Source organism: Corvus hawaiiensis, chromosome 13 (assembly GCF_020740725.1).
Source record: "Corvus hawaiiensis isolate bCorHaw1 chromosome 13, bCorHaw1.pri.cur, whole genome shotgun sequence".
In the NCBI taxonomy this organism is placed as follows: domain Eukaryota; kingdom Metazoa; phylum Chordata; class Aves; order Passeriformes; family Corvidae; genus Corvus; species Corvus hawaiiensis.
In genome coordinates, this window is record NC_063225.1 from 10,383,312 (window position 1) to 10,396,500 (window position 13,189).

General features: G+C 46.2%; 1 protein-coding gene and 1 long non-coding RNA gene across 8 annotated transcripts in view; one reads left to right on the forward strand and one right to left on the reverse strand.

Annotated features, from left to right (window-relative positions):
* The window catches only part of LOC125332428, a 34,547-nt gene extending 33,620 nt beyond the window's left edge, over positions 1–927 (reverse strand). Inside the window, exon 1 of the long non-coding RNA XR_007206486.1 lies at positions 783–927. This is a non-coding gene — a long non-coding RNA (uncharacterized LOC125332428). The remainder of the gene's footprint in view (positions 1–782) is intronic.
* ANKDD1A (ankyrin repeat and death domain containing 1A) lies at positions 248–13,085 on the forward strand. Of its 7 annotated transcripts, none has more exons than XM_048317228.1 (15): positions 248–598; positions 2,990–3,093; positions 3,737–3,856; positions 4,414–4,512; positions 4,972–5,076; positions 5,321–5,419; positions 5,839–5,937; positions 7,058–7,156; positions 7,499–7,597; positions 7,819–7,917; positions 8,487–8,585; positions 9,905–10,000; positions 11,017–11,218; positions 11,944–12,006; positions 12,242–13,085. In XM_048317228.1, the coding sequence occupies exons 1-15, from the start codon at positions 565–567 to the stop codon at positions 12,301–12,303; spliced, it is 1,479 nt and encodes a 492-aa protein (XP_048173185.1). In that variant the 5' UTR covers positions 248–564; the 3' UTR covers positions 12,304–13,085. The 7 variants fall into 7 exon arrangements, with proteins under 7 accessions (XP_048173185.1, XP_048173187.1, XP_048173184.1 ...); XM_048317227.1 differs by having other exon boundaries at positions 250–598; positions 11,875–12,006; XM_048317226.1 differs by having other exon boundaries at positions 550–598; positions 3,737–3,835; positions 11,875–12,006.
* Positions 13,086–13,189: the final 104 nt, after the last annotated feature.

Sequence of the window (13,189 nt, forward strand, 5' to 3'; positions counted from 1 at the left end):
AAATAAAAGACAAAACCAGCCCAGGCGCTGCAACTGGAGAATTCACTAAAACTCTGAAGGAAAAGCCCTTTTGCCCCCTCCTGCACCTGCTGAGGGACGTGTGGTAACAAGGGCACCTCATTCCCTGGAAACATCAACCCATGAGCCCAGCTTTCAGCGGAAAAAAGCCCAACCCCTCTCCTCCCCGTATTTCCTACTGATTAGAAATCCCTCTCCTCCACAGTTGCTTTGGAAACAGAGTTAAATTAATTTTAAATTAAACCACCCACCACCTCGAAGCAGCAGCACTCAGCAGAGCCGCGCTGAGGTGAAGAGCGGCACCAGGCCGAAATGGCGGCGGCTGCACGCCCCCGCTCAAGTCCTTCCCAAACGGCCCGAAAACATCGTGTTTGTCGGAAAGCGGGCTTGGTTCATGATATTTTGCTTTAAAGAGCAGCAAAGGAGCAGCTCTGCGGCGGCGGGGTGACCTGCGAGGAGGCGGGGACGCGCCTGTCAGCCCGCCCTGAGGCGGCGGGAACGCGCCTCAGCCCACCCTGTGGCGCGCTGAGCCCGCTGTGTCGCGACATGGGGGACGACTTGGCGTCGGAAGGCGACACCCGTGAGTGCGTGGGGCCGAGGCGGGGGCTGCCCCAGCGGGGAGCGGGGCGCAGCGCCGTGAGGGGCGATTCGTGTGGCGGGGGCGGGTGAGCGCCGGCGGGACTGAGGGGCAGAGCCGGGATGCTCTAAGGAATAACCGGACACGTGAAAATCCGCTCGGAAACAAAGCAGGTGTATAAACCTACCAGTGAATCAAGACTGCTGTTGCCCCGGAGCGTCCTGTACCGCTGAGATGCTGCACGTAACTCTGGTATCCCGCACTTGGGGGTTTTGGCCCTCTTGGTTCCCCCGTCCCCATCCCAGGTTGTCTTTGTGTCCTGCAGCCCCAGTTAGAGCCCAGTGGATGGTTTTTGCACGTTTCTTTGCATGTCTTTCACCTCCTTTGCTGCTTTTCTACATCTCTTGCATAATAAACTGCCTGTGAGTTGGTACATTGCACTGAGGGTAAATAATTCAAAATGTTTTCCATGCTGTTTGGGGTAAGTGAATGCCTCTTCAGTAACACAAGCTATGAAATACCCTGGAACCTGAGTTTGAAAGAGAAGGAAAACTGCTAAATATCCACTGAAATGTTGGACAGGTGGATGCCATGATGAGGGGTGCATTTACACTTACAGAGCCGCTGTGGATCTTAAATAGGAAACTCAGACCATCAAACTGGTATTCATGTGTTGCTGAAAAGAAATAAATTGTGGCTTCTACAGCCTTAGCAATGCCATGTTTGTTACTGCATCTTCACAGGCAGTGCAGAGAATAAATAAGGTGGTTTGGCATCTCTTGAAAATGGTACTTTGTGTGACCATAAAATGTAACAACACATTTCTGTCACCTGGAGAGCAGGGGCAGAAGCATTTGCTTAATGAAACATAAGATTTACTCCACTGGACGGAGATAAGCATTTACAAGGAGGTGGTATGTGTGTAGCCGCTGATGTTAATAATTAACAAAAACTCAGTATGTTTTTCACAAGTTCTCCTGATATTTCCTCTCAAATGAAGGGTCCATGCGGGATGAAATGCAATCCTGTTAACACACTTGACCAGGTGATAACAGTGTTAATATACAGTACAGGAAATCCTGTTTCTGCAGAAATCAGTGTCCAAATCCTACTGCCTTCATTGTAGCAGCAGGTCCAGCACTCTTGAATACACACTCTCAGATGACCATGTCTGGTGTTAAGTGGATAAACACACTATTGAATGATCCTGTCTAGCATTAAGATTTGTGTTATTTGTGCTTTTCTTGAGATGAAGTTTTTTTTGAAGGCAAGGGGAATGGAAATTGGAGGATGAGATTATACCTCTGTTGCTTTAAGAGTCCACAGTAGGGATGCCTTTCTTCTGTGCCCTCTGAAGGGATTAATAGTGCTATTTAGGCAGCAAGTCTCCTGTTTATCTCCTTCAGTGTGGTGGAATGGGAACAATAATATGTTTTGATGCCTTTCACATGGCATGTGGTTAGTATTTAGTCGATACGTTGAAACAAAACGAAGTTGCATTGAGGTCCTCAACTTGCAGCCTGAGCTCTGTAGAAGTGTAGAGGAGAGCAAAGCCTCTGGGCCAGCTCTCCAGTGGGACGTGACAGGCCAAGGGTCTGACTCAAGAACTTCGTGAAAGAATTCCCCAAAAGCGCTAGGACAGAGACTGAGTGCAACAAGCACTGACACCAGCCTTGCCAAAAGCCTTTAGAGCCTCCCTGTCGGGCCATGGCAGTCACAGCCTTGCTCTTGTTTCTTGGCAGGAAGGTTTGTTCGATCAAGGAGAAGATTGCTGGGGCAAGGCCCAGCATGGAGAGTAAACACTCTTAAATCGTGCCTAACTGTGCAGGACAAATACTGCCAGTCATGGTAAATTATGTGCAGAACTGCCATGGTTTATTAAGAGATGCAACACTAATCACAGGCTGGCAGTTTTGTGCTGCTTGGCTGCTTCAGGTTGCCTGGAGGGGGACCATGTGTAAAGGCCTCCTTGTAGAGCAGTGGGATGTAGGTGGAAGGATGGAAGAAAGGGTCTGTGTCATCTCTCAGAGCCTTCACGCTGACTCTGGGCCTCAGAGGGTGCCCAGAGGATATGGACCTCATGGATCAAAAGGTTTTGCCGCTGGAGCAAATCCATGCAGAGAAAGACACTGAATTAGAAGAGAAGTGGGTAGGACTGGAAGAGCACTGATGCGGCACAGGGGTACTCAGGGAAGGAGAGACAGTGGAAGAAGATAAATCCAGCAAACATGCCAACATCTGTAGGGCTGGGATTCTTGCTGGAAGAATCTTTCTGCAGTCATCCTTCCCTGAAGCCACAGGGCCCAGTGAGATGAAGGGGAGGTTTGTTGGGGCATGCTGCCCCATGCTCCTTACCAGCACTATTTTAATGCTCATTCTTCTGCTCTGCTGCAGTGCTTCAGTCAGAGAAGGAGTTCCATGATGCAGCGAAGCGAAATGATACAGCCAGGATGGAGGAACTCATCAGGAGAGGAGTTGACATCAAAGCCAAAAACAATGCAAGTCCTGGGTTTTTCCACCTCTAAGCTGCAGAAGTGCTGAGGGCATGTTTCAGAACTGCAGCTCCTTAGCACTGCTCTTCTCATTAACTGCTTCATTTGTCAAAGCTTTAAAATACAACACCCAGTGCCAAATAGGGCCTGTGGCAACCAAGCAGTTTTCACAACACAGTGAGACCCCCAGCACTATCATCCTGGCCACACTGGAAAGCTGCAAGTGCCAGATAGACATGATTACCATGAAAGGCTTTGATTTTGCTATTGCTGTACAGCGAGGCTATAAGAAACTCTGTTTCTGGTGCAGGTCTTTCTTTGTTGACTAGTAGAAATACAGGATTGCATCCATCCCTAGTGTTTCAGTTTCTCCATTTATGGTCAGCAATGTTCTTCACTCTGTGCTGTCATTATAGTCCAGAACTGCAGTTCCTGAGTAGAAGGTGACTAACACCTGTCTGCCTGACAGGAGAGCAGAGACAGTGGGCTGTGTCCAAAGAAAACCAGGACTGCATCCAAAGAAAACCCTGCACAGTGCGAGAAATTCTGGCTCCATAGATGGCCAAGGATATTTCGGCCTTCAGAAGGGCTGGTGGATACACACACTTCACATACATCAGCCTTCTCTGTCTCTGTCCTTACCTTCCAGACGGACCGGACTGCCCTGCACTGGGCTGCGGGAGCAGGGAACGTGGATGCTGTGCGACTGCTCCTGGATCACGATGTCCCTGTGGATGACGAAGACAGTGTACAAAGGCGACCCTTGCATGTGCTGCAGATGTGTTCAGTGTTGGGGCAGCGCCAGGGACTGGGTGCTAGGCCAGCAGTTACAGACTGCACTTTAGCCCTGGGTGGGTGGCACAGGGTGACACACTGCACCTGCTGAGCAAGGGGCTGGAGCAAGCCTTGTTTGCACGTGTCTGTGCTCTGTATTTTGGTCTTTTCCTTGCATGTACAGTGACTTGGAATAGGCTGGTAGAATCTGTGAAGTTTTCCATAGACCATGGGGATGCTTGGCTTCTTCTGGCTGTGTTGATGGGGCTTGTGGGATGACAGTGACAGCCAACAAGTTTTCTCTCCCCCATACAGCCAGGCTAACACACACCATTAAATATGTAGTAGCTGCCAAGAGGCAGGTCTCTGCTCAGCTGCTGTGAATATCTGTGATAGGAATAATAATACTTGGAGAAAGTGCAGCTAAAAATATACCAGTGAGAAACAAAAAGATTTGGGAAACTTCATTAAGCTAAGGGAACAGCTTCCCTCCAGGGTGGGGATGGTGGTGGCTGTAGTTTAACTGTAAGTATCTCTCTTCTTTTTGCCCAGTTTGGAATGAATGCTCTTCTCCTGTCTGCCTGGTTTGGTCACCTCCAAGTCCTGCATATCCTCATCAGTGCTGGGGCCAAGATTAGCTGTGTCAATAGGGTGAGAGTCTCCCCATGTGAATGCATCACTTGGCTCTAGACAGTGTTGGGGGACAGAGAAAGGCATACCTGTGAGTTCAGTCGTGTGTAACAGCACCTACTTTGGGGACTGCCATCTGCACTCTGACTTATCCCTAAAACAGGTGGAATAATTTGAGTTCTAGAGATGCACACAGCTTCCTCACCTCATGTTTGTGCAGTGCTGATGGGGAAGGTGTTACAGAAATGGGAAATGGATTCTGTAAACAGCAGTCTGCATATTCTAAAACAGACCTTGGCTGGGAAAAAGAGCATTAATATTTCAGTCATAACTTGCTTTCTGCAGCACAGGGAGGTTTAGCCCTAGAGGTGTAGGGAGGGATGAAATGGGTCTTTGCTAAGTGGAACAGGTTGTCAAAAGAGACTGACTGCCCCACAGTCTTGGACTTGTAATACGAGCAGGCCTTTATCTCCTCTCCAGCATGGCATGAACTTGCTCCACTGTGCAGCTCAGAGGGGACACATCCAGGTCATGGAGTTCATCATACAGGACTTGGAGGATGTGTGTGTGGATGAGACAGACAAGGTAGGAAGGCTCTTCATGGCTTTGTTTCATGAGGTCTGGTCTTGCTTTGCTGAGCTTAGTAGGAGTGTTGCACTTGGTCGTGGGAAGAGAATCAGAGTCAGACAACACTACTCCCAGAAGCCTTCCTGCAGAGTGAGCTTAGGGATTATGGGGATTTTGGCTCTGGTCAGGCTTCTTGCAGCAGATGATCTGATCTTGTGCTTTCTGAGCCTTTTGGACTGTGTTTCTCTGTTTCCTTTCAAAGATGGACAGGACAGCGTTTCACCTGGCCGCAGAGTACGGGCAGCTGGAGGTGGTGGAGTTCCTCATTCAGCTGGGTTGTTCTCACAGTGCCAAAGACAAGGTACAGGCACAAAACCATGTGCAAGGGAGGTGAAGTCCAAGGATTTAGGGGATGTGAAAACCCAGGAACAGGATAGCAAATGAGGCTCATGCCAGCAACTTGTCTACAGTTGTAACTATGGCTGTGATATGTCAGGGCTTTTCTTCCCTATCCACTTCAAGCCATTTTCTTGTTCAGTTCATGATTTACTCTCCAGGACTTTTCTGGCAGGACACACAACAAGCCTGGTGGACCATGCTCCAGTTTAAGGTAGCTGGGCTTCTTCCCTCACTGCTGCAACTATAGGAAGATTGCTTCAGATTTGTGCTACTGGTTACAACCTCCCTTTCAGCCACACTGGATATACTCTGTGCAAGGTTGTGGCATATGAACACTCAGTCCTGTGAGACATATATTTATGAAGTAATGTTTACTTTCAGGAAGAAAATACAGCATTGCATTTAGCTGCTAAAAATGGACACTTCTCTGTGCTGGAGAAGATTATAGATGTTGGAGTGGACCTTGATGAAAAAAACTTGGTAAGTACATTTAAATTAAATGAAAACCACATCAGTTTTGCCCTTTTCCTTCCTAGAAATACTCTCCTGCCACAGTCATCAGGCTGAAGAGTCAGTATTGACAGGAAAGCTCTAGAAAATAGCTGATTTTATCTAAAGCCTACGTGGGTAAATGCAGGTCACACTTGCAGAGTGTCAGTGAAAGGCGACATCCGTCTTGGACCAATTTCCAGCTTTAAAGTGTTGCATTCTCTTCCTGCTGTATCTGCTCACCTACCTTATCACTCCATTTAATCTCCCTTTCTCTCCCTGACCCTTGTACACTCAAGTGCCTAAATGGTTATTGAGTGTGTTTTAAACTAAACTTCACCATGCTTTAATATTGACTTAGTTACTGAACATATGGACCTTCTGTTTGAGATCTCCCTTTTGACAGATCCGCTCTGGAAAATTATATGGCTGGAACACAGTTAATGATTTAGATAGCAAATATTGGCTTAGTATCACTGTTACTTATTCCAGGGCACATTCCCAATTAAGTTTATCTGCATTTTTTTTAGTCTTACTTGGTTACTGTCTTTGAAAGTGTATTCGATTGTAATTAAGATCTGAAGGAAAGGGGGAGCCACCTTCTGTGGTAACTGGTACATCTGTCTACCCCCACATGAGCTGCCCTTTGTGCAAAGAGCAATAATAAAACTAGATTAAATCACTTAGGAATTCTGCTTGCTTCTGTTCTCTTGTAATGAAATGAGCTGCAACCCTCAGAAGGGAGAACCAGTGACTGAGGGTCACAGGTTTCTAGTTTTGTCTCTGGGCTATTCCAGGAAAATGATTTGTCTTTACTGTCCGTGTGAAATCCTTTCTTGAGAGGCTGGAGGGGAGGAAAGAGGGTGAACACAGTGACTGTCTTGTGGTCCACAGCCAATGACATTTGGGACAGAACAGTACTCTGGTATGTCCACAGCAGATAATTGTGTCCTCTATTTTCCTAACAATCAACTGGAGATCCCTGGCCCTCAGAACTGGTACTGTAACGTGTCATGGATTCAGAAGATGGGGTAGAGTCTGACTCATTCTGCCGCTCTGTCTCAGCCTTGTCTACAGAAATGCTGCTTGTGTCCTTTCTTGCCTTGTGCAGGAGGGACTCACGGCTCTGCACCTGGCTGCTGAGGGGGGACACAGCCACTGTGTGAAGCTGCTCGTGGAAGCAGGTGCTGATGTCAATGCCCAAACCCAGGTTAGCTCCATGGAGGTGATTCCATTCCCAAACCCTACTTTGTGGATTTATGCCCAGACCTGTCGCTTCCCAGGTCACCCATTATAGAGAGAGGTCATGTGGAACCCTGCATTCAGGAATAGCACAGGGAGTTAGAGGAAGGTAAATGTGGTTTTGTACAAAGAGGCAGGTGAAGCTCCCTGGGACTGGTTTGGCTGGAGACAATCTCCTTGAATTTGTCAGTGCAGGGCCATAGGACTCTCGCAGGAGGGAGCAGGGAGCTCTCTGTGGATAGTCTGTAACAACTGCGGCGGCTGGGGTGAGTCCCTGACTAACACTCCACTCTTCTGACTTGCCTCTCAGAAAAAGATGAGCTGCCTTCATTATGCAGCACTTCATGGCTATGAGGAGATAGCCAGGCTCCTCCTGGACGCAGGAATCCACGCGGATGCTCTCAATCATGTGAGTCCCTCTCTATGCTCTCACCACTAACAAAAAGGTAAAACCAGTTTGTGGAGCTGCTCAAGAGCATGAAGCAACTGTGGGAGGATTAGTGCTGCAGTATCCCCGTCATCCCCCAGTGCAGACTGGCAGCTGTGATAGAATAGGACATGCTGGGCGCAGCAGGTCCTTTCAGTGCTATGAGCTAAGCTCTCCCTAAGTGCAGGATCTTCTTTCCACAGCAAAATGCATCAGCAACACATATCGCAGTCCTGCAGAACTTCCCAGCCATGGTGAAGCTCTTCATCAGTGCAGAGTGTGACCTTGACATTCCAGATAATGTAAGACTGCAGCTCCTGTTCTTTGTCTTTGAAATGTGAACCAGTTTCATGGGGGATTTTATCACCTTAGGGACAGGATTAAAGAGGAGCACTTTAAAATGTGGTTCTGGAAGCGCAGCTTAGGAAATGTGACACCTGTGAACCAATTCTGAGTGTTTCAGTGAAGTAGTCACTTGATAGCATCCAACTTGAGAGCTGTGCTGTGTCCCCTGCAGCATTGCATAGTCAGGCTCTCTCCTCCTTGCTGGAAACAGGTAGGAGAAATTTCAAGCAGGAAGATATTCTGCAAAATGTTTGGAGGGCTGAGAATAGGAGGCAAGCCTGGAGGTAGCTGGTTGTCTCACCAAATTGTAATTTTCTGAATGAGAGCCTTTGTTTAGCTTGTTTCGGTTAATGTTCATACTTGTAGCTGTGTTCTCTCCCGATGACACCGTAAAATTTACACATTTTATGTTTGATTTTACTAGTTTCCAGTAAACAGTCCCAAGGTTCCTTCTGGTAGTTTTCCAGCCTTCCAGCCTCACATTTGTCCTTTTCTGAAGTGTAGTCCTTTCTCCTTCCTTCTGCAGAGGCAGCAGACCTCACTCCACATTGCGGCGGAGCACGGCAGGCAGGACATTGCTGAGATGATTCTCATTGCAGGAGTTAATCTGAAGCTAACAGACAAGGTAAAGGTCTCCATAGGTGAAGCAGGTGCTGTGGAAGTATGGAGGGAAAATATACATAGATGGTCTCTCCCAGTGGTTTTCATAATTTTCAAGGAAGGCTAGTAATATTAAAATCCAGATATTTCCAGGGATAAGGCCTTAAAACACAGCTGAGTAGGTTATTATGATGTGTTTTCCAGGAAAGAAGTGACTGGTTCTTAGACCGGTAGAAAACAGTTCACACAATGAACAATGCTTTCCTTCTCAAAGTTGTTCTAGTTCCTTCTACTTGTACTATCATGAACAGTAATATCAAAGATTTCCTCAAATAATGATGAGTAATATACCTCAAAAATTACAGCACACATGTTCTAATGGGTTGAAAGGATCTGTTTGGTATAGATCTGGCACAATTCTGGGGCTTTTGCCATCTAATAAAATCAACAGAACGAATTGCAGGTGGCCTGAAAATGTAGTGTGTACCCAGAAAATGCTGGAGGGCCTTGGGCAGAGATTAAAATGGTGTTTGCCATTTGCAGTGGGTTAGAGCAAGTGCAGACCTGAAGCCACCCAGCTGAACTGGCCTTCAGCTATGGTGAATGTTTGCCACCTTCCAGCACTTTGTGGAACCGCAGTGACACTCAGCACAGGGGACAGACACATTCATGCTTTTCTGTATCCATTTGGGTTTCTGCTCACATCTAAGCCTAGAACTGTTCTTCGTGGTATGCCTGGTGCCTGGGGTGGCTTGCTTTCCTTCATACAACTTTCAAAGCTTGTTCTTTTCTGCCTTCTGATTTTAGATAGAAATACAAATCTCCCCCTGCCCAATCCAAAATCATATTCATGAAAGGAACATAGTCACATTTTCATAGTCCCATCAGCCTGTGCTTCTCCCAGGAGACCATTTCTAATCATGTGTATCTGGAGCCTATAAAGTTAATGAGGTTGTATAAATCACTTTGGTTTCATGTGTCAGCAAACCTGCTGTGCAAAAGGCTATAAAATACCTTGGATTGCTGAGCTGAGCTGGTCCTCTGATGGCTGCTCTCATGTTGGTGGGTTGCAGGAAGCGTTTCCAGTGCCTTCTGCAAAACAGGCAGATCCCTTGTAGCAACAGAGGAGATGTTGCAGGGCCTGGAAAACCACTCCCCATGCCCTGAACACAGGAGCTTGACACCAGCTCACATCTGAGGTGTTGACAGGTGGAGAATAGGTCCTGGCTGGATGCATTACTCAATAGTCCATGTGCCTGCTGCTGCAGATGCTGGGTGGGCGTGGAGATTGTACCTCCTAAGGTGCAAAGTCTTTTCCAGCTCATTTTCCCTTTCTGATTTCAGCAAGGGAAAACATCTCTGGATGTCGCTGCCCGAGGCAATCACATCAACTTGGTGGACATGATTATCAAAGCCGATCGATTTTACAAATGGGAGAAGGTGAGCAGCTTACACAACGGCCCCTGTGCTTTCTCCTCTCCATTGAGACTCCACATACCAGCTGTCAAAGGAAAAGAAATACAGGACATCCCGTGACTGACCTCTATTTTCATCCCCTTACTTAAGAAAAACAGAAGTCCGCACCATGCCAACAGCATCTACTTAAGGCTTTCCTTATTTCAAAAGGCCTCTGTTAGAAATCCCAAGTTGTACTGATGGGAATGGGGGTTTCCAAAAGTTATTTAACAGCTGCTCCCAAAGGGATAGAATTAGTTCCTTTTCCCAGAAGGAGAAACTGAAGGACTGAGCAGGAAAATACTTGGCCTGAGTTCACCAAATGGGATTTTGGGAGTTTTTCAGCAGTGGGAGGAGATGGCTCCTGTTGGAGTCATACAACCAACTTCTCCCACAAAGTGCAGCCTCTTAGCCCCAGTCTCCCCTCTGAAACCCTGCCTACCCCAAGGCTGTGCCCAAACCAAGCTGAGCAGAGTGAGCTGAAAGTACAGCCAAATGTCATACTCCTTGCATGTTAAGATTTTGGGCATCTTCCCATACTGGTGCTCTAGAGGGGGAAGAAAAGGAAGAAAAGGAGGCATGTGCCTGTAGCTCAGGTGCAGCTTCAGGACTAAAGCTCTTCGTATCAGGCCCTTGCATTGGCTTCCCATGCAGCCCAAGGAAATGTTGTTCAGCCTCTTTGCAGCCTGGCATGTAAGGGCTGTGAGTACAAGCTGATATTGCAGGGAAGCAGGAGATTTAATTAAATGATTCTGCACCAAACCCCAGATAAAAGGCAGTGTAGAAATGCAAATTGTCATCCGAATGGAGTTCCACAGCGAAGTGGCCATTACCGGAGTTTTAACCCTGATTAGCACAGAGTGAAATGAGAATAAAGAGAATTTAAAAATGAGCTGTGCCAGAAGGAACTCGCAGGGACCACAGAGCTGTGAATGGGGGAGGCTGCAGATCCACAGGCACTGCTGCAGCACCCGACTGAACCCCCTGTTCTGGCTTTTCAGGGGAACCTGAACAGCGACTCCAGCTCGTGGGTGGCAAAGCACTTGACCTTTAAGCAGGATCACAGGCTAGAAACACAGCACATTCGCTCAGTCATGTGGAGATTAGCCACTAAGTACCTCAAACCTGGGGAATGGAAGAAGCTGGCACATTACTGGAAATTCACAGATGACCACATTAGGGCCATTGAGCAACAATGGACAGGTATAAAAAAACTTCTCAGGTATTTTCCATTCTTCCTTTGGACTTTGTTTCTAGCAGATAAAGCTGCAGTAAGAGCAAAGCATGAAGAAAACCAGTTGGTTTATTTGAAGCAACCAAAAGATTAGGTTAAAAATTCTGGTTTTACTGAATGTGGAACTAGCTACACAGTGTAATTTATCTAGGAATAAAACATTCAAACAGGGGAATTAGTGGTTCTTTGCTTATGAGACACTTACCAGGCCTATTCTATAGAAGAAGAAACTTGCTGGTTTTACTTCTTTCTTCTAAGAAACAAGAAGGCATGAAGTGAATTCTTTAGAATTTAAGAATTACATTAGCAGAAGCAGGGTCTGAGAGTCAGAAGCAGATCACTGCTAGTTTGGCTGTTGTAAGGACTCTGTAGTTTGGATGATATGAGCAAGGGGCCAAGCTGTGCTCTGAAGGTAGAAACTGCATTGCCATGAAAGGTTGTGCAACAATAGCCACTCCATTAAGTTTCAGACAAATCCAGCAATCACATCACAACCAGGAATTAAAACCATGCTTTACAGCCTCCTAGTAAAATCCAAAGAGGAGGGAGGGGTGTGCAAACCCACCAGTGCAGAAATCTGCTCTGATCAGAGTGCAGGATTTCATCTGTGGTTTGATCCTGCCAGGCGCTAAAAGCTACAGGGAACACGGCCACAGAATGCTGCTGATCTGGCTCCATGGTGTGATCACTGCAGGAGAAAATCCAATCAAGGGACTGTATGAAGGCCTGGTGGGGATCGGGAGAAGAGATTTAGCAGGTAATGCTTTTGTCTTCCTTCAAATAATGCATACTGAGCATTATTTGAATCAATTTACCAAATTCTGTGCTTAGACAACATACACAAAGGAAAACTTCAGTGAAGCCAATTCACACGAGCTGAAAGCACCTGCCCTGCCCCCTTGCTTCCATTACATGTAACCTCTTTCTCTGATAAATGAAGACATCCTGCCATGGCTTTATATTTCTGTGCAGTAGATCATTCTCTCTTACAGAAAGTATCCGGAAAAAAGCAAACGCAGACTCCACCTCTCCACGGAAGTGCACAGCAATGTAACACCAGGAGCATCCTCAGTGGGTCTCAGCTACAGGAGAAACACTTCTCTGCTGCTGAGAGAAGGCAGATGCAACCTAAGGGCTTCTTGTCACATAGAGCTGGCACTGCTGCAGCCTTCTGGACAGGAAATGACAAGGGTAAAACAAATGCTCATGGTCAAAAATGGCTCTACACAGAAGGGAGATCTTTATCAGCAATTTCTTACGGTCTGGGTACTGTAATGAGAATTTGGTGAGTGAGCCTCACTTGTCGTACTGCATCAGGAAATATTAGAGCTTTACTGTAACTTGTCTACAGCACATTTTTATATATAAATTTTTACTTGTCAACTTTTTAAGTTAATGTGGGCAAAGCCTTTGTTTTCAGGAATGTTCTTTACTGAACCTGATCTGTGGGGGGTATCTGTCACTCATGTCTTAGGGTGTGTCCATAAATTCCCACCATAAGAGGAGAACTTAAGCAAAATCAAAGCTACAATTTGGTCCTTTTAGAACCTTAGGGGTTGTGATCTTCAATGCTTTAACTCTTCACAAAAAGTTTGAGAAGAACATTAACACATACCATTAATAAATGTACATTAATGTGTACTGTATATAAATCAAATAGGTGACTCTAACCTTTTCAAACCATCTTTTCAAGAGATTAGTTATCTACACAGTCTCTCACAAAGATGATTTCTTTACATACCAATTTGTCATGAAATCCTTCGTATTTTTTTTTTACAGCATCTCATGGGGAAAATAATGTATTTCAATAAATCTGGATTTTACACTTTAAAGTTACAAGTTCTATCTTGTCAAATTTATTAAAAAAACATTACAGCATTCTTACTTATAGCTAAACCAGTACGACTTTATAGTTAAAGCTTGAGAGGAATTCAAGCAGG